This window comes from Hyla sarda, chromosome 1, assembly GCF_029499605.1.
Source record: "Hyla sarda isolate aHylSar1 chromosome 1, aHylSar1.hap1, whole genome shotgun sequence".
NCBI lineage: Eukaryota > Metazoa > Chordata > Amphibia > Anura > Hylidae > Hyla > Hyla sarda.
The window spans coordinates 108,604,452-108,627,656 of record NC_079189.1 but is presented as its reverse complement, the minus strand read 5'-3'; the positions used below and the strand labels follow the sequence as shown (position 1 = coordinate 108,627,656).

Here is a 23,205-nt window from a genome sequence, read left to right as displayed (position 1 = left end):
GATTTTTCCCAGCTTGCAATGCGGTCGAGTCCTGACTCACTAGTCAGCTGATGACAGGGAGCCTGTCTGCTTCAATGGGTGGAGAGAGCAATCTGCAAGTAATGCAACAGCTGTAGGCACCCTGATTGAAAACCACAGGTCTGCAGCTCATTTATGTTTCAATGGGTGGGGTGGCTGATGTGTGGGAAGGATGAAAATGGTATCATGGGATTTGTAGGCAAACAAGAAAACTGAAAACAGGAAATGCAAGTTCACAGAAAGCTAGCCACAGTGTTCTGGTAATCTCACAACATAGCCATTTAGCCCAAGACAAACGCAAATCCTTCCTAAGCATGTCCATTACTGTCTGCCAGGTACGTACTAAAATCACATTATGCTGGATAACCCCTTTAAGTCCACTCTTAGACCACTCCTTCTGTAGCTCATCTAATATGTATCAATTCAGTGCTATTCCAAGCCTTCGAGCATGTGCAAGACTGCTTCTAGTCTTTATCATCTGTCTAGGACATCTATTGTCAGTAATCCACACTGCAGTGAGGAGGGACATGTCAGTTTTCCCTGAGATCAGCTGCAGAACAAATGTAGATTAGCTATTATGATGTCTCGACACACTGAACCTAGAGGAAATCCTGCTTCCCTAACTTTCTGTAACACACTCAAAAAGCAGCAGCAACATGGAGGACATTATACAGTACTACTGGGATAACACAGTAAAACACTGTCTCTCTATCTCGCACACTGTTATTTGTGGCATCTAGAATAAGACCAGCCCTGCGCACTGGTTGTCGTTAAATGAAAGAACATACTTTTACCGAAACCCAAGAGAAAGGAGGAAGAAGGCCTGAAACAAGTTAGGCACAACATCTACTATACATCTACAGGTGCCTATGCAGTGATTAACATTATTTTTGTATTAATAGGTCAAACAATCTTTTGACACATTGGAACCTTTTATTTTATTCTTTTACCTGCTTGGTTTTGCTAGCATTTATTTTTCTTTTTAGGTCAGAGTTTTCCACCAGTGCTTCCTTTAATCTAGACAGTAGCTCTTGTTTCTCCTTGGCGTATGTGAATAACATTGTCCTTCTTGAATTCAGCATCTTGACAAGTTTATCATTCTCAGCAGTAACCAATGCCAGCAAATCAGCATTTCTTTTCTTTTCTCTTTTTAAATCTTCAATTTCTTTCACTAAAAAATGTTTTTCGACAAACAAATGGTTCCTCTCATCATGGTAATGCTTTCTTTGGTTAAGAAGCTCTTCACATTTGTCTGTTATAGTCCTTATTTCCTGGACATATTCTTCTTCATCCTGTTCTGCTTTGGACAGCCTTAGCTGAAGGAAGTTTTTCTCTGTCTTTAATCTGCTGATTTGTTCTCTGTAGCAGAAATTTACATCTTTTAAGCACTGTTCATTGAGACGGAGAAGTTTTATTGCCATCTGGACACCGGCAGTTCTATTCTTAAGCCGCTGCTCCTGCATATAAAGTTGATCCGGTTCAGTTAAGTAACTTTCTAATTCTTGAATCCTAAATACATAGCTATCATCCCCGATCATGGCTGTGTCACTAATGTCTGCTTTCTTGAATTCTTTTTGAAGGTTAAAGTTTTCATTCCTTAATGTATTTATTTCATGTACTACTTTTTCATTATTTGCTGCAAAGTCTGGAGTCGAGGTAACGTGTCTGGGAACATTAGTGTTCCTGCTGATGGACGAAGGTGGACTGTCTGCTGAGTTGTAACTAGTCCTCGCCTCTCTTGTATGAACAGATACACCGCCTTCATGCATGGCAGGTATTTGTGCCTTTGATAAATGAACAGAATAGTCTTTGAGCTGGCTTACATTTGTTACTGGAGCTGACCCGTTACTATCACTGGTCATTTCTAATAGACCTGATTCTATTTCTTCCAAATCAGAGTGTTTTCCTTTCAGTTCATTAAGAGACATAGTTTGATCACTTTTACATGAACCAGGAGAGTCTTTCAATTCAGGATTCCTATAGCTAGTGTCATGCAGACCACTCTTGGGTTCTTTATCAATGTTTATTGGTGAAGATGGATATTCCACTGAAAAATATCCAGAGGAAATGTCTGAATAATTATGTTTTCCACTTGTCATAAATTCTGATGATTTACAGGATGAATTATGGTGTTTTCCATCATATTCCTTATTGGCAGGAGAAATACATAACCTCTCAATTCTCTCTGGATCACGTATCTCATCTGTGATCGGGAACGGTATATACCTTCTGTCTGTAATTTGACTCAGAGTGAATAAATTGGCCTGTAATGACCAAACAATGTTATATTAAGGCTCCGCTTACATTGTGCACTTTTTGCACTGTCTGCATAGTGCCGAAAAAAGGATGCAGGTGTATCAGGTAACAGAGGGCAGCAGATGCCAATCATTGAATGGTTAGAACAGAGTCACCTAGTGACTCCGTTTTGGACTAATTAGCTATTTTAAATGAGTTATCCAGTTAAAAATAAAATTGTCAGATCGCGGGGGGTCTGACCGCCCCATCTCCTGCCCAGCGCCCCAGCTCTCTGCATGAATAAAGTGCATCGACCGCGGCACGAAGCGTTAGCTGACATGCATCTCAATGGGAGAGCCAGAGATACAAGAGCGTGGATAGGGGACATGTTTTTTTAGACTGGACTCCTTTAGGCTGACTAGACAATGCACCAGACCACGCTTTTGCGTCTGCTTAAAATACTACATACTTCCCAAACCAAGCCAATCGGTGGCTTCGTTAGGGCCATTAAAATGAATGCCATCTGCTGTCCATTACCGTATACATTGGCATCCCATTTTCGTCAGAGTGCAGATGGATGCTTCTGACAGACTGTTAAAACACAGCGTGGACCTAGTTTAAAGGGGTATTCCAGGCAAAACCTTTTTTTATATATATCAACTGGCTCCGGAAAGTTAAACAGATTTGTAAATTACTTCTATTAAAAAATCTTAATCCTTCCAATAGTTATTAGCTTCTGACGTTTTCTGTCTAACTGCTCAATGATGATGTCACGTCCTGGGAGCTGTGCATGATGGGAGAATATCCCCATAGGAGTCGGACAGCTCCCGGGACGTGAGTCATCAGAAAGCAGTTAGACAGAAAACAACAACTCAACTTCAGAAGCTAATAACTATTGGAAGGATTAAGAATTTTTGGCCTGGAATACCCCTTTAAACACTGTTCAACTATACCACAGCACAGCACACCATGGGGAGAATTTATAGTTCGTTTTACCCTTTCCTTTTTTGGTGTTTTCAAAATTTTTGCAACTTTTCATTTAGATTCTTTCTAGAAAACAACTTGAATGAAATGGCATGGATAGCTTTTTCAGTTGCTGGGTATTTATCAACTGCGACTTTTTCTTTTTGTTTTAATTGTTGCAAAATTTGGCACAAACACAAAAATTTCTGCGCAATCTCACTGCATCCCACTCCACACTTTGAAACCTTCTTAGATCTACACTGTGAAGAAGGTACCGTGAGTTTGATCGTGCCGTATACAATACTTTAATGGGACTCAATAGTTTGGCCTACTGCGTAGCCAAAAATGGAATCTTGACTGGGCCTTAGCGTTTGGAACAAACTGGTCCGAACGCTGGAGCCGGGAGTTCGTGATGTCATAGCCCCACCCCCTCTTTTTCTCCTTTTACCCCTTATGAAAAGGAAAAGTTAGGGTCTACACCAGCCTGTTAGTGTAAACATTTTTTTATTTTTACACTAACATACTGGTGTTGCCCAATACTTTTTATTTTCACAAGAGGTAAAAGGAAAAAAAGACCCACAAAATTTGTAATACAATTTCTCCTGAGTACGGAAATACCCCATATGTGGGCATAATAATTTCCGGTCACATTACTCCTCACCTTACTTGCACGGCACTTGGCCGTTTTTTCTAATTTCTCCTCCACACCAGTCCTGTCAAATTCTGAGGAAGGTCCTGGTAGGACCGAAACGTAAAATTTTGTATGGACTGTTAATAAAAATATCCTTTTGCACCTTGCATTTGAGTGCCAAGTATTTACTTAAATTTAAGTGGATTGGGATTCCTACTTGAGCACCGACAATAAGGGAGTGCCATATTTCTTGCACATAATAAATAAATCCATAAAACCTTTCTACCAGATCTAACCTTCATCTAAGGGATTTGTACTACAGCAATGTCACAAATTGTTACTGAAATACAATTATCAGAAGAAGAGTTTTTCTAATGAAACATACCGTATCTTTACATTTTGGGGTGCTGGTGATGGGAAAACATTTTGGGGTACTGGTCACCTGAAACTGTAAAGGTTAATTTTGTATTTCCTTAATAGTTTGACTTAGAGTATCCCTTATTTCTGAATTGATCTGTAATAAAACATAATCTAGCTCCTTAATAAAATACAAATCAGTAGTCAGAGACACACAACAGTATCATAAAAGAAATGGTAATGAACTCCTTCCCGACCTGTGCCATTAAAGGGGTATTATGGCCATAGAAATCTTATCCCCTATCCTTTGGATAAGAAATAAGATGTCTGACCGCAGGGGGCCCGCCGCTGGGACCCCCCGCGATCTCCATGCAGCACCCGCATTCTATGCCGGGCTGCTGCCCCAGTCTCGGAAACCTCTGTGTTTCCGGGACTGGAGACGTGACACCACGCCACGCCCCCTCCATTCATGTCTATGGGAGGGGGCGTGATGATAGACATGAATGGAGGGGGCGTGGCGTGACATCATGAGCGGGCTAAGATATATATGGCCCGAATACCCCTTAATGGTCTATTCACACGTACAGCATTCTCTGCAGATTTGATGCGCAGGATTTCAATGTAAACTAAATGACTGAATACAGCTTCAAATCCTGCGCAGAATACTGTACGTGTGAATAGACCCTAAAGGGGTATTCCAGTAAAAAGCTTTTTTTTTTTTTTTATTTCAACAGATTTATTTCTGTTTGACAACAGTGCTCTTTGCTGACACCTCTGTCTGTCTCAGGAACTGTCCAGAGTAGGAGCAAATCCCCATAGCAAACCTATCCTGCTCTGGACAGTTCCTGAGACAGACAGAGGTGTCAGCAGATAGCACTGTTGTCAGACAGAAAAGAACAACTCAACTTCAACAGCTGATAAGTACTGGTAGGATTAAGATTTTTTTTATAGAAGTAATTTACAAATCTGTTTAACTTTCTGGAGCCAGTTGATATGAAAAAACTTGTTTTTCACTGGAATACCACCTTTAGGTAAGGCCACAGGGGATGGAAAATCCACAACAGCATATCTGCATCAAATAGTGCATATTGGTTGCACAATTGCTGATGCAAATTTGTGAGTGGAACATGTAAAAAAATAAATATGAATGTACTGAAAATTTAGTTGAGGATTTTGCTGCAGATCTAATTCGTGTCTGCTGCAAAAAGGAGATTTTTATGCTTACCAGAAAATATCTTTCTCGGAGGATCCATTCTGGGACACAGACCATGGGTATATGCTGCTGTCACTAGGAGGCTTGACACTATGGCAACAAGAAAAGTCAGCTCCTCCCAGCAGGGTATACCTGCCTACAGGCACCTGAACTAATCAGTTTTAGTCCCAGAACAGTAGGAGAGGACCGACAGGTGAAGAAAAAAACACGAACTGTCCGATAAACCAGAATAAAAATTAACTGAACACACCCTCGGACAGGTAACTGAACCAGGAACACCAGAGAAAAGAAGGGTGGGTGCTGTGTCCCCCAATGGATCCTCCGAGAAAGAGATTTTATGGTAAGCATAAAAATTTCCTTTTCTCTATCGGCTCCATTGGGGGACAAGGACCATGGGACGTACCAAAGCAGTCCCTAGGGCGGGCAAAGGAAAATCAGTCAGGTGGACGATTGGACCACCGCCGACTGCAACACCTTACGGCCAGACTAGTATCAGTGGATGCAAATGTATGAACCTGGTAGAACCTTGTGAAAATGTGTAAAGACGACCATGTGGCCGCTCTACAGATCTGCAAGGCCGAAGCCTTGTTGCGGAGAGCCCAGGATGCCCCGACAGAACGAGTGGAATGATCATAAACCCGGAAGGGTGGGGTCTTCCCCTCGCAGCGGTACGCGTCCGAAATTGCAGAACGGATCCACCGAGAAATGGTGGCCTTAGAAGGTTGTCCTTTGCGGCGACCTTCCGTAAGAACAAAAAAAGGAGTCACTCTGACAAAAAGTGACTGAGAGATTGGTCCGAACAGCCCTTACCACATCCAGTTTGTGGAGCAAACGTTCCTTGGGATGAGATGGAGCCGGACAAAAGGACGGAAGGACAATGTCCTCATTGAGATGAAAAACAGAAACAACCTTTGGAAAGAAAGACGGAACTGGACGGAAAACAACTTTGTCCTAGTGTACGATCAGGAAGGGAGAACGGCAGGAGAGAGCTGCCAGCTCTGAAACTCTCCTAATAGAGGTAATAGCAATAAGGAACACCACCTTCCAGGAAAGGTGGCGAAGAGAAATGTCCCTGAGAGGTTCGAAGGGAGTACCCTGCAGGGTACCAAGAACTAAGTTCAAGTCCCAAGGTGGTGTAGGGGACATGTAAGGAGGGGCTGCGTGAGCCACTCCCTGAAGAAAAGTCCGGATATTGGGATCGGACGCTAGAGGACATTGAAAAAGAATGGAAAGGGCAGAAACCTGACCTTTAAGGGAACTGAGAGCTAACCGTTGTTCTAGCCCCAGCAGTAAAAAGGGAAGAAGTCGAGGGAGAGAGAACATAACAGAGGAAAAAGAGTGAGATTCACACCAACGAAAATAAGACCGTCAAGTACGGTGGTAAATCTTCGCAGAAGAGGGCTTGCGCGCCCTGAGGATAGTGAAAATCACTTGGGGAGAAAAACCCTGAGCCCTCAGAACCGCGGTCTCAACCGCCACGTCGTCAAATGCAGTGACAGTAAATTGGGGGTGGCAAAGGGGACCTTGAGAGAGTAGGTCTGGACAAAGAGGGAGGCGCAGCTTAACATAGTCCAGCAGCCAGACCACGTCGGCGTACCACACCCTCCTGGGCCAGTCCGGAGCCACGAGAATGGCGGGAACGCCCTCTGATTTGAGCTTCCTCAGGACCCTGGGAAGGAGAGGAAGAGGAGGGAAAAGATAGGGAAGGACAAAGTCCGATCAAGGAATCACCAGGGCATCCACGGCCAGATCCAAGGGATCCCGGGACTTCGCCACAAAGTGAGGAACCTTCTAGTTGTGGTGGGATGCAAATAAGTCCATGTCCGGAGTGCTTCAGAGGTTGCAGATCTCTGCAAACACCTCCGGATGAAGGGACCACTCACCGGGGTTGGCTGAGAAAGTCCGCTTCCCAGTTGTTCACTCCCGGAATGTGAATTGTCGAGATGGCCGGCACTCTGAGCTCCGCCCAGAGAAGAATCTTGGCGGGTGCCGCCCTGGCAATTGATATACGCCACAGCAGTGGAGTTTTCCGACTGGACACGAACAGGACAGTCCCAAAGAAGGATCTCACAATGCCATAGGCAAAGATAGATTGCCCTCAGTTCCAGTATGTTGATGGGAAAAAGGGCTTCCGGGGGGGGACCAAAGGCTTTGGACCGTCCAGTCCCTGAAGACACCTCCCCAACCCGAAAGACTGGCATCAGTCGTGACAACTTGCCAACAGAGGGGCAGAAATGAGTGCCCCGGATGTCCATTGAGGAAAGAAACTCTCCTTGATCCATGGATGCCACGACCGAATGGAGACATTCCATGTGGAAGTGGCAGAGGAGATGTTGGTTGAGGCGCTTCAGTTCCAGGATCGGACGAACGGAGCCCCCTTTCTTGGGGACCACGATGAAGTTGGAATAACAGCCCAAAAAACACTCCTCGGGAGGAACAGGGGCAATTACTCCCTGAAAGAGGAGAGACTGGAGCGCGCCCCAGAAGGCCCTTGCCAGAGAGGGGGACCTCGGGGCCCGTGAACAAAAAAATGATCCCTTGGAAGGGAGGCAAACTTGATTCGGTATCCGTTGGATACCACGTCCCTGACCCAGGAGTCCTGCACGTGCGCGGACCAGACGTCCCAGAAGAGCAATAGACGACCTCCCACCCGAGAAAAATCCGTAGGTGGGGGTGTCCCTTCAGGCAGAGGTAGGCTTGCGGTTACCTGCCTTTGCCACAAAATGACCGGAACGGTTATCCGATTTCCAGGAGGGACGGTTCTGGAAGGAGGGAGCCTTCATGTCCCACGAGGACGCCCAAAAGGAGGTCCACTTTCGACGGGAAGTAGTACTGCGAGCCTTATTTTTAGGTAACAGGGAACTTTTACCACCCATCGCCTCTGAGATGATCTCATCGAGGCATTTACCAGTCGAGAACCGGTAAAAGGAAGTTCCGTTAGAGATTTTTTAGAAGCGGCATCCGCGTTCCAGGCCTTGAGCCACATGGAACGACGAAGAGCCACCAAGTTACCTGTGGCAAAGGCCGCACAACGGGCCGACTGCATGGAAGCAGTACACAGTCTCCAGCCATAGAGAGTTGGAGAGCTAGATCAGCCAAATCCTCCGCAGGGGATACGGAAAGAATACCCTGGTGGAGCTGAGAAGCCCAGACTGAAAGTGCTTTAGACACCCAGACAGAAACGCAGGGAGAAGGGACGAGCACACTGCTTCAAAGGCGAATTTTGCTAGGGTCTTTACCCTCTTGTCTGCAGGATCTTTGAAGGAAGCCGCATCTGCCAAAGGTAGAGTAGTAGCTTTTGAAAGGCGGGAGACCGGTGGGTCCACCGTGAGAGGGGAGATCCACCGAGCAATAAGATCCCTGGCGAAGGGAAATTGTGCCTGAACCTTCTTAGTTTCCTGAAACCGCTTGTCAGGATGCTTCCAGGCAGACTCCAGCAAGGCTTCAAATTCAGCATGAGAGCTGAAAACCTTGGGTGCAGGTCAAGAACGGTTAAAGGAAACCTCTGAAGCTACGTCCGAAGTTCCTGATTCCTCCAGATTAACCCCTTAAGGACCAATGACGTACCGGTACGTCATTGGTCCTGCTCTTCTGATATAACGCGGGGTTACACAGTAACCCCGCGTCATATCATGGCGGGCCCGGCGTCATAGTGAAGCCGGGACCCGCCTCTAATAGCGCGCAGCGCCGATCGCGGCGCCGCGCGCTATTAACCCTTTAGCCGCGCGCTCAAAGCTGAGCCGCGCGGCTAAAAGTGAAAGTGAAAGTTCCCGGCTAGCTCAGTCGGGCTGTTCGGGATAGCCGCGGCTAATCGCGGCATCCCGAACAGCTGACAGGACAGCGGGAGGGCCCCTACCTGCCTCCTCGCTGTCCGATCGCCGAATGACTGCTCAGTGCCTGAGATCCAGGCATGAGCAGTCATGCGGCAGAATCGTTGATCACTGGTTTCTTATGAGAAACCAGTGATCAATGATGAAGATCAGTGTGTGCAGTGTTATAGGTCCCTATGGGACCTATAATACTGCACAAAAAAAGTGAAAAAAAAAAGTGAATAAAGATCATTTAACTCCTCCCCTATTAAAAGTTTGAATCACCCCCCTTTTCCAAAAAAAAAAAAAACACAGTGTAAATAAAAATAAAAATAAACATATGTGGTATCACCGCGTGCGGAAATGTCCGAATTATAAAAATATATCATTAATTAAACCGCTCGGTCAATGGCGTGCGCGCAAAAAAATTCCAAAGTCCAAAATGGTGCATTTTTGGTCACTTTTTATATCATTTAAAAATGAATAAAAAGTGATCAATAAGTCCTATCAATGCAAAAATGGTACCGTTAAAAACTTCAGATCACGGCGCAAAAAATGAGCCCTCATACCGCGCCATACACGGAAAAATAAAAAAGTTATAGGGGTCAGAAGATGACAATTTTAAACGTATTAATTTTCCTGCATGTAGTTATGATTTTTTCCAAAAGTCCGACAAAATCAAACCTATATAAGTAGGGTATCATTTTAATCGTATGGACCTACAGAATACATATCAGGTGTCATTTTTACCGAAAAATGTACTACGTAGAAACGGAAGCCCCCAAAAGTTACAAAACAGCGTTTTTTTTTCAATTTTGTCGCACAATGATTTTTTTTCCCGTTTCACCATAGATTTTTGGGCAAAATGACTGACGTCATTACAAAGTAGAATTGGTGGCGCAAAAAATAAGCCATCATATGGATTTTTAGGTGTAAATTTGAAAGAGTTATGATTTTTTAAAGGCAAGGAGCAAAAAACGAAAATGCAAAAACGGAAAAACCTCCGGTCCTTAAGGGGTTAAATGTGTCCCTTATGGCAGAGACCAAAGTGTCCGCCAGGCTGGCCGTATCCGTTCAGTCCTCTGAGTCATAGGCAGAACCAGAAACTAAATCTTCCAGTTCCCCAGGAGAGTGGGAACGGGTGGAGGCAGTCCTGAATGAGGGAGAAACAGACCTGGTGCGCGGATCTGGAGAGCCAGAGCAGCGACCGGAGGAGCATCCCTTAGAAGAGGGGAGTCTACCGGAAGTTGAAGCAGATGTGCAATACCTATGAGGGGAGCACCTATGTCTGCTAGCAGACTCCAGAGATGAGTCAGAGGAGCTACTCCTGGTACGCTTTTGAGAGCGCTCAGCATAGGGAGAGGGGGAGTGGGTATCTCTGGAGGTTTGGCATAAAGAGGACCTCTCCAAGGCAGTCACCACAGAAGGGGAGACCTGAGCCAAGTCGGAAATAGACTGGGAGAGAGAGAAGACACCCATTCCAGAGGGAGGACAGAGCCCATAGGGTCTGGAGGGGAATCCTGAGTAGAAATGCCAGGAGGGTCGGGGGGTGCAGTGGTGCAGGCGGAACAAGTGGGTTCAGCAGAACCAGACATTTTAGCATTGCAGCCCTTGCAAGTATAATAGGTTACCAGGGCCTCAGTTAACTGCTTAGAGGGGGGACAGTTCTGGGCTCGGACATAGTAACATTGAAACAGTCTCACCTAGCGTCTGTGTCCCCAACAAGGCAGCTGCTGTGAGGAGAACTCCAGTCTGCAGCTGAGAGAGAGAGGCAGGAGAGGAGAAATGCAGGACAATTGAGAAGAGAGGGGCCGGATTAGACTAGGGTGCCTCTGATTGGTCCTAGAAGCCCCACTGCTCTAACTTGCAGAAGAACACATAAGTAATTTGCGCGCCTGCACCTCATGAGGCACGATCCCTGCCGGCCGCGGGTGGGCAGGGCTAATGTTCAGCAAGGGCCAGCGGCTAAGAAGATAATGCGGCTGGATATAATGGCGCCTGCTCTCACCCCCATCGCATATGCGAGCGCAAGGGGGAAGGGAGCGGGTGAACATGCCGCCTGCAGTTCACAGCCACCGACGGAAGCAGAGAACTGTGCTCTGGACGCAACAGCACATGATGCGGCCGGAGCCGATGTCGGCACTTGTATGTGAGAGCGGGGAAGGGAGAAGTCGGCAGCACGCGGCTGCTGAGAGAAGAAGGAACGGTATGCACCTTAAATGCTGGGCAGTCCTACACCACTGACTAATTCCCCCTATCCCCAGAGGTGGTAGGATGACCCAGGAACAATAGAGAAAGGTAGGCTCACAGTCCTACACCATGGATAATAGTTCCCCACATCCCCAGTAGGGTTAGTAGGGATTGCCCAGTATTAATAAAGAGGAGTGGGAGGCTGTGGAGGCTGAAAGTCCCTAAAACCTGTAAGAAAGGGGGGGGGGGGGGGAATACTCACCTCAGTCAGAAGAACAGACCAGCATCTGCCTCCTATAGACACTAAGCTAAAACTGATTAGCTCAGATGCCTGTGGGCGGGTAAACCCAAGCCTCCTAGTTGTTACGCCTAGCGCTCCGGGTCCCCGCTCCTCCCCGGAGCACTCACGGCGTCTCTCTCCCCGCAGCGCCCCGGTCGGTCCCGCTGACCGGGAGCGCTGCTCTGTCATGGCCGTCGGGGATGCGATTCGCACAGCGGGACGCGCCTGCTCGCGAATCGCATCCCAGGTCACTTACCCGTCCCGGTCCCCTGCTGTCATGTGCTGGCGCGCGCGGCTCCGCTCTCTAGGGCGCGCGCGCGCCAGCTCTCTGAGACTTAAAGGGCCAGTGCACCAATGATTGGTGCCTGGCCTAATTAGCTTAATTGGCTCCCACCTGCTCCCAGACTATATCTGATCACTGCCCCTGCACTCCCCTGCCGGATCTTGTTGCCTTGTGCCAGTGAAAGCGTTTAGTGTGTCCAAAGCCTGTGTTACCTGAACCCTTGCTATCCATCTTGACTACGAACCTTGCCGCCTGCCCCCGACCTTCTGCTACGTCTGACCTTGCCTCTGCCTAGTCCTTCTGTCCCACGCCTTCTCAGCAGTCAGCGAGGTAGAGCCGTTGCTAGTGGATACGACCTGGTTGCTACTGCCGCAGCAAGACCATCCCGCTTTGCGGCGGGCTCTGGTGAACACCAGTAGCCTCTTAGAACCGGTCCACTAGCACGGTCCACGCCAATCCCTCGCTGACACAGAGGATCCACTACCTGGAAGCCGAATCGTGACACTAGTGACAGCAGCATATACCATGGTCTGTGTCCACCAATGGAGCCAATACAGAAATACACTTATTTGTTGCAGATTTAAAATCTGTGCTGCAGGTAATTTTCTACAGCCCGGGAGAAAAGCCCTACACCTCTGACTGTTCAGCAGTTGCGGCAGGGATAAAAAATGCTGTTCTCTTAGTCATCCAAAGGGCATGACCAAGAACAAAGGTATGTGCGCTCTCCCCTTCCCGGTGGTTATTTAGGGCAAAACTGGTGATAGATTTGCTTTGAGTTAAAATTTACCTTATTTAAAGGATACATGGAGACAACATGCACATGAGTACCTCTGATGCTGATTGTGAACGGCTGCCAAGTTCTCCATCTATGTCAAAAGATTTCCCTGAAACACAAAACACCAGATTCTATTATCCATCTTTAGTACATTATGCATTGTAACCACGAGAGCAGGGTGACCCAGAATGATGTGTGTGGGTCACAGACATGTGGACCACTCTATTATAAACTAAAATTGAGTCTTTGTGGTCACTGCTATGACTGCCTGTATTGCATGGGCATTGACATGGTTGGTTCGACATTTGTGCTCTGTATTGCTATGTATGAGCACATAGACTAATATTATGGGGACACTATATATTAGATTATTATCTACATAAACAGTGGACAGCATTGTGGTTAAGGCCAAGAAAACAGCAGAGAACAAAGCAGAATCAATTCTGAAGTAAGATCCAGAATTTAGGAGTCAACAAAAATGGTAATCTTGCCACATTATCAATAGAACACACAGTATATCATACTTGGCACTAATGTTAGTCTGTTCAGGGACTCAGGGATTTATAACACCAAGAATACTAGTCCTTAGGCTGCATTCACACTTTGTTTTTACATTACGGGTGCCGGATCCGGCTGGGGGAGGGGCAAACTGGGCTCTCCCGTACCAGCGCTGAAATCCATTTACTTTAATGAGCCGGCCGGACCTAAAACCGTAGTATACTACGGTTTTATGTCCGGTCAGGAAACCGCATACGGGTCAAAAATGAGCCGACTGGAGTCACCGTTTGACTCTGGTCGGCTCATTAAAATAAATGGATTTCAGCGCTGGTCCGGCTGGGGTACGGAAGAGCCCGGTTTGCCCCTCCCCCAGTGGGATCCAGCCCCCGTAATGTAAAAACGAAGTGTGAATGCAGCCTCAACGTTATTTATACAGTCCAGTAAAAACAAAAACCTGATCAGCTTTGGGATGAGATATAAAATGGGATGAGATTATATACTAAAAAAAAACAATGACGCTTATGCTTTGTTTAGCCTTAAAGCGTACCCTTCAGATCCAACAAAAAAACATTTATTTTAATATATCACTCAGTACCTAATCCTGATCATGTACATCTAATTTTTATGTGTCTAGCACATTTATTTTTTTATTACACTTTTTATTTCGCTCGCTAGTCTGAATTCCTCTCAAAGGGCGGGGGCGTGGCCTCACTGTGCAGGTCTCCGCCCCCTCCCTCAGTATGCTGTCTACTCACATCTCCCCTAGCATTAGCAAAACTACAACTCCCAGCTTGTCCTCACTGACAGTAGTGGGACACAAGCTGACAGTGGGAGGATTTTTCCTCCAGCTCTGAGCCCTGCACTCACAGCTGTCAATCAAGGAAGTGGGTCCATGACATAGGTGATGACGCATGGACACAGCAGGACTAGTATGTGTCCAAGCAGGCAGGGGGGCAGTTGTTTGACTGGCTTTTTCTGTATGAAATACTGAAAATTTTCTAATGAAAGCAATTGCAAAACCTATTGGTTTTGCATGCTTTACAACATATCAAAGGTTTTTGTATCTGACAGTGCCCATTTAAATCCATCCAACAGTATTCCCTAACATATACAGTACCTTCAACGTCATATAATACCATACATATTTTAGCCTACTGTCTAGAAAGTCTAGTCTGCTGCACTTCACAATACAATAAAAATATAGGTAACTTGGGCATATTACCCTGATGAAAGCCAAAATGACATTATTTTGACCTTTGTTGGGAAAAGGGCCCAATGATTCATTTAGCAGGTGCCAGATGGTGATGGGCCTGTGATCATAGTGCTGGGTGGTGATGAGCCTGTGATCATAGTGCTGGGTGGTGATAGGTGGTGATGGGTCTGTGATCATAGTGCTGGGTGGTGATAGGTGGTGATGGGTCTGTGATCATAGTGCTGGGTGGTGATAGGTGGTGATGGGTCTGTGATCATAGTGCTGGGTGGTGATAGGTGGTGATGGGCCTGTGATCATAGTGCTGGGTGGTGATGGGCCTGTGATCATAGTGCTGGGTGGTGATAAGTGGTGATGGGTCTGTGATCATAGTGCTGGGTGGTGATGGGCCTGTGATCATAGTGCTGGGTGGTGATGGGCCTGTGATCATAGTGCTGGCTGGTGATAGGTGGTGATGGGTCTGTGATCATAGTGCTGGGTGGTGATGGGCCTGTGATCATAGTGCTGGGTGGTGATGGGCCTGTGATCATAGTGCTGGCTGGTGATAGGTGGTGATGGGCCTGTGATCATAGTGCTGGGTGGTGATGGGCCTGTGATCATAGTGCTGGGTGGTGATGGGCCTGCGATCATAGTGCTGGGTGGTGATGGGCCTGTGGTCATAGTGTTTGCTGGTGATAGGTGGTGATGGGTCTGTGATCATAGTGCTGGCTGGTGATGGGTCTGTGATCATAGTGCTGGCTGGTGATAGGTGGTGATGGGCCTGTGATCATAGTGATGAAAGGAGGTGATGGAGGTGATCATAATGATAGGTGATGATGGACCTGTGATCATAGTGACAAGAAATCATGGACCTGTGAACATAGTAATGATAGGAGGTGATGGCCTGTGATCAAAGTGATAGATAGTGATGCGCCTGTAATCATAGTGATGATAGGAGGTGATAGGCCTGTAATCATATTGATAGGGAGTGAGGGGCCTGTGATCATAGTGATGAAAGGAGACTATGGGCCTGTGATCATAGTGATAGGTAGTAATGGGCCTGTGATGATAGTAATAACAGGTAGTGATGGACTTGTGATCATAGTTATAGTTAGTAATGGGCCTGTGATCATAGTGATAAGTAATGATGGGCCTGTGATTATAATGAGAGGTAGTGATGGGCCTGTGATCATAGTGATAAGTAGTGATGGGGCTGTTATGGAGGCCGCTGGGCGCCATTGTTTTTTGACGGGAATAGCGGGGAAAAAAGACGGCACAAGCAGTATTTTTTCTCCCGCAAATTCTGCGGGCTCCCCCGACGGCCGTCACACTGCCATGTGCTAATGGCAGTGTGAAAGAAGCCTTAGTAGTATGCCACCGCACCTGTGAGTCTCTGTGCTGTCACTCCTCGCTCTGTGAACGAGCTGCCATCCTGACAGACTTTGCTTTGAAAAAAAGATCCCAGTTCAGACCGCTACCGGGTGAGTGCAACTTCATTTTTCTTTTTACTTTGAATTGGATGGTCTCTCATACTTTGTTGTTGCACCACCGGTGAGAACTTAACATTTTCAGCCTGATATATTTTCATACCTCTTTACTATTGTTCTATAAGTAGTGATGGGCCTGTGATATAAGTAGTGATGAGCCTGTAATCATAATGATAGGTAGTGATGGGGCTGTGATCATAGTGATAGGTAGTGATGAGCCTGTGATCATAGTGATAGGTAGTGATGAGCCTGTGATCATAGTGATCGGTAGAGATGGGGCTGTAATCATAGTGATAGGTAGCGATGAGCCTGTAATCATAGTGATAGGTAGATATGGGGCTGTGATCATAGTGATAGGTAGCGATGAGCCTGTAATCATAGTGATAGGTAGATATGGGGCTGTGATCATAGTGATAGGTAGAGATGGGGCTGTGATCATAGTGATAAGTAGCGATGGGGCCGTGTGATCATAGTGATAGGTAGTGATGAGTCTGTGATCATAGTGATAGCTAGTGATGGGGCTGTGATCATAGTGATAAGTAGTGATGGGCCTGTGATCATAGTGATAAGTAGTGATGGGCCTGTGATCATAGTGATAAGTAGTGATGGGCCTGTGATCATAGTGATAAGTACAGACAAAGAATAAGTCAGCCAGCACTTTAGTTGATACCAAACTATTATATGGACCTGGCCTACAGGTGCACGCTATTAGGCTAGATATACAGCAACAGAAGAATGCAGCAGCACACTGCCAGCACAAGGGTATAGGTGAAACATGAATATGCAGTTAAAACATGGAGAGCTATACAGCTATGGTGTAATAGATGCAAATGTGAAACTATGAAATAGTGAGGCACTTAGCTCGCAAATTTGTCTCCGACGGCGGTCAAATAGCTTGGACCGTCCCACCGCGATAAGGTGGCCTCCTTGGGACGGACCCTACACTGTGAATATGAGGCTGTGATCATATTGATAGGTAGTGATGAGCCTGTAATCATAGTGATAGGTAGAGATGGGGCTGTGATCATAGTGATAAGTAGCGATGGGGCCGTGTGATCATAGTGATAAGTAGTGATGAGTCTGTGATCATAGTGATAGCTGGTGATGGGGCTGTGATCATAGTGATAAGTAATGATGGGCCTGTGATCATAGTGATAAGTAGTGATGGGGCTGTGATCATAGTGATAGGTAGTGATGAGTCTGTGATCAGAGTGATAGGTAGTGATGGGGCTGTGATGATAGTGATAAGTAGTGATGGGGCTGTGATCATAGTGATAAGTAGTGATAGGGCTGTGATCAGAGTGATAGGTAGTGATGAGTCTGTGATCAGGGTGATAGGTAGTGATGGGGCTGTGATCATAGTGATAAGTAGTGATGGGACTGAGATCATAGTGATAGGTAGAGATGGGGCAGTGTGATCATAATGATAAGTAGTGATGGGGCTGAGATCATAGGGATAAGTAGTGATTGGCCTGTGATCATAGTGATAAGTAGTGATGGGGCTGTGATGATAATGGTAGTGATTGGGCTGTGATCATAGTGATAGCTAGTGATGAGCCTGTGATCAGGGTGATAGGTAGTGATGGGGCTGTGATCATAGTGATAAGTAGTGATGGGGCTGTGATCAGAGTGATAGGTAGTGATGGGGCTGTGATGATAGTGATAAGTAGTGATGGGGCTGAGATCATAGTGATAAGTAGTGATAGGGCTGTGATCAGAGTGATAGGTAGTGATGAGTCTGTGATCAGGGTGATAGGTAGTGATGGGGCTGTGATCATAGTGATAAGTAGTGATGGGGCTGAGATCATAGGGATAAGTAGTGATTGGCCTGTGATCATAGTGATAAGTAGTGATGGGGCTGTGATGATAATGGTAGTGATTGGGCTGTGATCATAGTGATAGCTAGTGATGAGCCTGTGATCAGGGTGATAGGTAGTGATGGGGCTGTGATCATAGTGATAAGTAGTGATGGGGCTGTGATCAGAGTGATAGGTAGTGATGGGGCTGTGATCATAGTGATAAGTAGTGATGGGGCTGAGATCATAGTGATAGGTAGCGATGGGGCAGTGTGATCATAATGATGATGATAAGTAGTGATGGGGCTGTGATCAGAGTGATAGGTAGTGATGAGTCTGTGATCAGGGTGATAGGTAGTGATGGGGCTGTGATAATAGTGATAAGTAGTGATTGGCCTGTGATCATAGTGATAAGTAGTGATAGGGCTGAGATCATAGTGATAAGTAGTGATAGGGCTGTGATCATAGTGATAGGTAGTGATGGGGCTGTGATCATAGTGATAAGTAGTGATGGGGCTGTGATCAGAGTGATAGGTAGTGATGAGTCTGTGATCAGGGTGATAGGTAGTGATGGGGCTGTGATCATAGTGATAAGTAGTGATGAGTCTGTGATCAGGGTGATAGGTAGTGATGGGGCTGTGATAATAGTGATAAGTAGTGATAGGGCTGTGATCATGGTGATAAGTAGTGATTGGGCTGTGATCATAGTGATAAGTAGTGATAGGGCTGTGATAATAGTGATAAGTAGTGATAGGGCTGTGATAATAGTGATAAGTAGTGATAGGGCTGTGATAATAGTGATAAGTAGTGATTGGGCTGTGATCATAGTGATAAGTAGTGATAGGGCTGTGATAAGTAGTGATTGGCCTGTGATGATAGTGATAAGTAGTGATAGGGCTGTGATGATAGTGATAGGTAGTGATTGGCCTGTGATAATAGTGATAAGTAGTGATAGGGCTCTGATAATAGTGATAAGTAGTGATAGGGCTGTGATAAGTAGTGATGGGCCTGTGATAATAGTGATAAGTAGTGATAGGGCTGTGATCATAGTGATAGGTAGTGATGGGCCTGTGATAAGTAGTGATAGGGCTGTGATAAGTAGTGATAGGGCTGTGATCATAGTGATAGGTAGTGATGGGCCTGTGATAAGTAGTGATAGGGCTGTGATAAGTAGTGATAGGGCTGTGACCATAGTGATAGGTAGTGATGGGCCTGTGATAATAGTGATAGGGCTGTGATGATAGTGATCAGTAGTGATAGGGCTGTGATGATAGTGATAAGTAGTGATAGGGCTGTGATAATAGTGATAAGTAGTGATAGGGCTGTGATCATAGTGATCAGTAGTGATAGGGCTGTGATAATAGTGATAAGTAGTGATAGGGCTGTGATCATAGTGATAGGTAGTGATGGGCCTGTGATAAGTAGTGATAGGGCTGTGATAAGTAGTGATAGGGCTGTGATCATAGTGATAGGTAGTGATGGGCCTGTGATAAGTAGTGATAGGGCTGTGATAAGTAGTGATAGGGGTGTGATCATAGTGATAGGTAGTGATGGGCCTGTGATAATAGTGATAGGGCTGTGATGATAGTGATAAGTAGTGATAGGGCTGTGATAATAGTGATAAGTAGTGATAGGGCTGTGATCATAGTGATCAGTAGTGATAGGGCTGTGATAATAGTGATAAGTAGTGATAGGGCTGTGATAATAGTGATAAGTAGTGATAGGGCTGTGATCATAGTGATCAGTAGTGATAGGGCTGTGATAATAGTGATAAGTAGTGATAGGGCTGTGATAATAGTGATAAGTAGTGATAGGGCTGTGATCATAGTGATCAGTAGTGATAGGGCTGTGATAATAGTGATAAGTAGTGATAGGGCTGTGATGATAGTGATAGGTAGTGATGGGCCTGTGATAATAGTGATAGGGCTGTGATAATAGTGATAAGTAGTGATAGGGCTGTGATCAGAGTGATAGGTAGTGATGGGGCTGTGATAATAGTGATAAGTAGTGATTGGCCTGTGATCATAGTGATAAGTAGTGATAGGGCTGAGATCATAGTGATAAGTAGTGATAGGGCTGTGATCATAGTGATAGGTAGTGATGGGGCTGTGATCATAGTGATAAGTAGTGATGGGGCTGTGATCAGAGTGATAGGTAGTGATGAGTCTGTGATCAGGGTGATAGGTAGTGATGGGGCTGTGATCATAGTGATAAGTAGTGATGAGTCTGTGATCAGGGTGATAGGTAGTGATGGGGCTGTGATAATAGTGATAAGTAGTGATAGGGCTGTGATCATGGTGATAAGTAGTGATTGGGCTGTGATCATAGTGATAAGTAGTGATAGGGCTGTGATAATAGTGATAAGTAGTGATAGGGCTGTGATAATAGTGATAAGTAGTGATAGGGCTGTGATAATAGTGATAAGTAGTGATTGGGCTGTGATCATAGTGATAAGTAGTGATAGGGCTGTGATAAGTAGTGATTGGCCTGTGATGATAGTGATAAGTAGTGATAGGGCTGTGATGATAGTGATAGGTAGTGATTGGCCTGTGATAATAGTGATAAGTAGTGATAGGGCTCTGATAATAGTGATAAGTAGTGATAGGGCTGTGATAAGTAGTGATGGGCCTGTGATAATAGTGATAAGTAGTGATAGGGCTGTGATCATAGTGATAGGTAGTGATGGGCCTGTGATAAGTAGTGATAGGGCTGTGATAAGTAGTGATAGGGCTGTGATCATAGTGATAGGTAGTGATGGGCCTGTGATAAGTAGTGATAGGGCTGTGATAAGTAGTGATAGGGCTGTGACCATAGTGATAGGTAGTGATGGGCCTGTGATAATAGTGATAGGGCTGTGATGATAGTGATCAGTAGTGATAGGGCTGTGATGATAGTGATAAGTAGTGATAGGGCTGTGATAATAGTGATAAGTAGTGATAGGGCTGTGATCATAGTGATCAGTAGTGATAGGGCTGTGATAATAGTGATAAGTAGTGATAGGGCTGTGATCATAGTGATAGGTAGTGATGGGCCTGTGATAAGTAGTGATAGGGCTGTGATAAGTAGTGATAGGGCTGTGATCATAGTGATAGGTAGTGATGGGCCTGTGATAAGTAGTGATAGGGCTGTGATAAGTAGTGATAGGGGTGTGATCATAGTGATAGGTAGTGATGGGCCTGTGATAATAGTGATAGGGCTGTGATGATAGTGATAAGTAGTGATAGGGCTGTGATAATAGTGATAAGTAGTGATAGGGCTGTGATCATAGTGATCAGTAGTGATAGGGCTGTGATAATAGTGATAAGTAGTGATAGGGCTGTGATAATAGTGATAAGTAGTGATAGGGCTGTGATCATAGTGATCAGTAGTGATAGGGCTGTGATAATAGTGATAAGTAGTGATAGGGCTGTGATAATAGTGATAAGTAGTGATAGGGCTGTGATCATAGTGATCAGTAGTGATAGGGCTGTGATAATAGTGATAAGTAGTGATAGGGCTGTGATAATAGTGATAAGTAGTGATAGGGCTGTGATCATAGTGATCAGTAGTGATAGGGCTGTGATAATAGTGATAAGTAGTGATAGGGCTGTGATGATAGTGATAGGTAGTGATGGGCCTGTGATAATAGTGATAGGGCTGTGATAATAGTGATAAGTAGTGATAGGGCTGTGATCAGAGTGATAGGTAGTGATGGGGCTGTGATAATAGTGATAAGTAGTGATAGGGCTGTGATAAGTAGTGATTGGCCTGTGATGATAGTGAAGATAAGTCGAGCCCACAGTCAGGAGGCAGCTGTGTGAGGTGAGGAGATCCTGGAGACTAATGTGACAGCCGTCCGGTATCAGTACACTGCGGTGCTCTCCCTCTCACCTCCGCCATCCGGCCGCTCCGCCATGTTTGGCCTGTGCTCCGGTAACGGCTCCTCCCCGGCCGCCGCTCCTAGTAAGTCCGTGCGGTGTGTCCTCGAGGAGCGGGAGGCCATTACTGCTGCTGTGTGTACTGCTCGCGGGATGGAAGTGAACGGGGTAAGGACTGCTGTGCTGCTTTACTTCCCTCCGTTATATAACCGTACCGGGCGTCTATGAGGGATTGTATGACGGCAGGTTATGGAGTTTCCCGCTTCTCAGTACATGTAACAATGTTTGAGCGCTTCAGGGATGTCCAGTACATTGTTGTGGCGTTGTACACTTTTCCTCACACAACTATAGAAGAAATGTGCGAAGTCTCAAACCTGTGGCTCATCAGCGGTTGAAGATCTCCCAGAATGCGTCTGTGGGACCAATGCCATGTATTGATGATTCTTGTGTGGGGTACAGGGCTGGTGCAGGGGGCATACAGAAAAGAATCAACATTATTACTAATGGGGAAATTGAAAACAAAATATATGAGTTTCTTATGTTAGGAATAAACAGGTTTACTTTGTAGTTTAACCCATTATGGACACAGCCTGTTTTGGCCTTGAGCACACAACTCATTTTAATCTTTGCATCTTCCTTTTTTCCTCTTTGCCTTTTAAGAGCCATAAATCTTATTTTTCCACAGACTCATATGAGTGTTGCCTTTCATTCAATGAAAAAATTATTATTCATGGGGAAATAAAAAAAATAAAATAAACAAATTTGGAACTTTTGGAGGTTTAGTTTTTATGCAGTGCACTCCATGGTAAAACTGACATGTTTTCTTTTTACTGTGGGTCAATATGATTTAAATTGTTGGGGGCAGAGGGCGTACAGGTATGCCCTCGCGTCCTGGTACTTAAAGGGGTACTCCGCACCCCTAGACAGCTTATCCCCTATCCAAAGAATAGGGGATAAGATGTCAGATCGCCGGGGTCCCGCTGCTGGGGACCTCCGGGATCTCGGCTGCTGCACCCACCTATACGGCTTCCACCTCACACCGGCAACGCTGGAGGCTTCGGATCCCGACCACAATGGCGGACGAGCGTGACGTCACGACTCCACCCCGTGTGACGTCACGCCCCGCCCCCTCAATGCAAGTCTATGGGAGGTCACACGGGGCGGAGTCGTGACGTCACGCTCGTCCGCCATTGTGGTCGGGATCTGAAGCCTCCAGCGTTGCCGGTGTGAGGTGGAAGCCGTACAGGTGGGTTTAGCAGCCGAGATCCAGGGGGTCCCCAGCAGCGGGACCTCGGCGATCTGACATTTTATCCCCTATCCTTTGGATAGGGGATAAGATGTCTAGGGGTGCGGAGTACCCCTTTAAGGATGAAGGGCATACCTGTATGCCCTCCATATTTCCAATCACCTCTGCTCGCCGGGTGGTGATCGGAACGGGAATATTCTGATATCTATCAGCAGCCATCCCGGCACATCGTCTAGGGGGTCTGCGATCGCCGGGATTGGCCGGTCAATTCTGACCGACGAATCACATTTTTCCCGGGCTAATCAGGTCTCTGGTGACCCAATCGCCCGGAAAATAAAGGTGTTCGGTGCAGTCAGAGACAGCAGTGATCACCCTGAA

At 46.0% G+C, this 23,205-nt stretch overlaps 1 protein-coding gene and 1 long non-coding RNA gene across 8 annotated transcripts in view; one reads left to right on the top strand and one right to left on the bottom strand.

Moving 5' to 3' along the window:
* Positions 1-931: 931 nt before the first annotated feature.
* LOC130357177 (uncharacterized) lies at positions 932-22,210 on the bottom strand. Of its 7 annotated transcripts, none has more exons than XM_056559713.1 (4): positions 21,595-22,210; positions 12,808-12,863; positions 4,233-4,289; positions 932-2,282 (listed from the first exon to the last, which is right to left on the bottom strand). In XM_056559713.1, the coding sequence occupies exons 1-4, from the start codon at positions 21,704-21,706 to the stop codon at positions 957-959; spliced, it is 1,551 nt and encodes a 516-aa protein (XP_056415688.1). In that variant the 5' UTR covers positions 21,707-22,210; the 3' UTR covers positions 932-956. The 7 variants fall into 7 exon arrangements, with proteins under 7 accessions (XP_056415688.1, XP_056415679.1, XP_056415706.1 ...); XM_056559704.1 differs by having other exon boundaries at positions 4,233-4,295; positions 21,595-22,204; XM_056559731.1 differs by having other exon boundaries at positions 12,783-12,863; positions 21,595-21,730.
* The window catches only part of LOC130357222 (uncharacterized), a 207,963-nt gene continuing 206,370 nt past the window's right edge, over positions 21,613-23,205 (top strand). The window contains exon 1 of the long non-coding RNA XR_008889138.1: positions 21,613-21,749. This is a non-coding gene — a long non-coding RNA (uncharacterized LOC130357222). The remainder of the gene's footprint in view (positions 21,750-23,205) is intronic.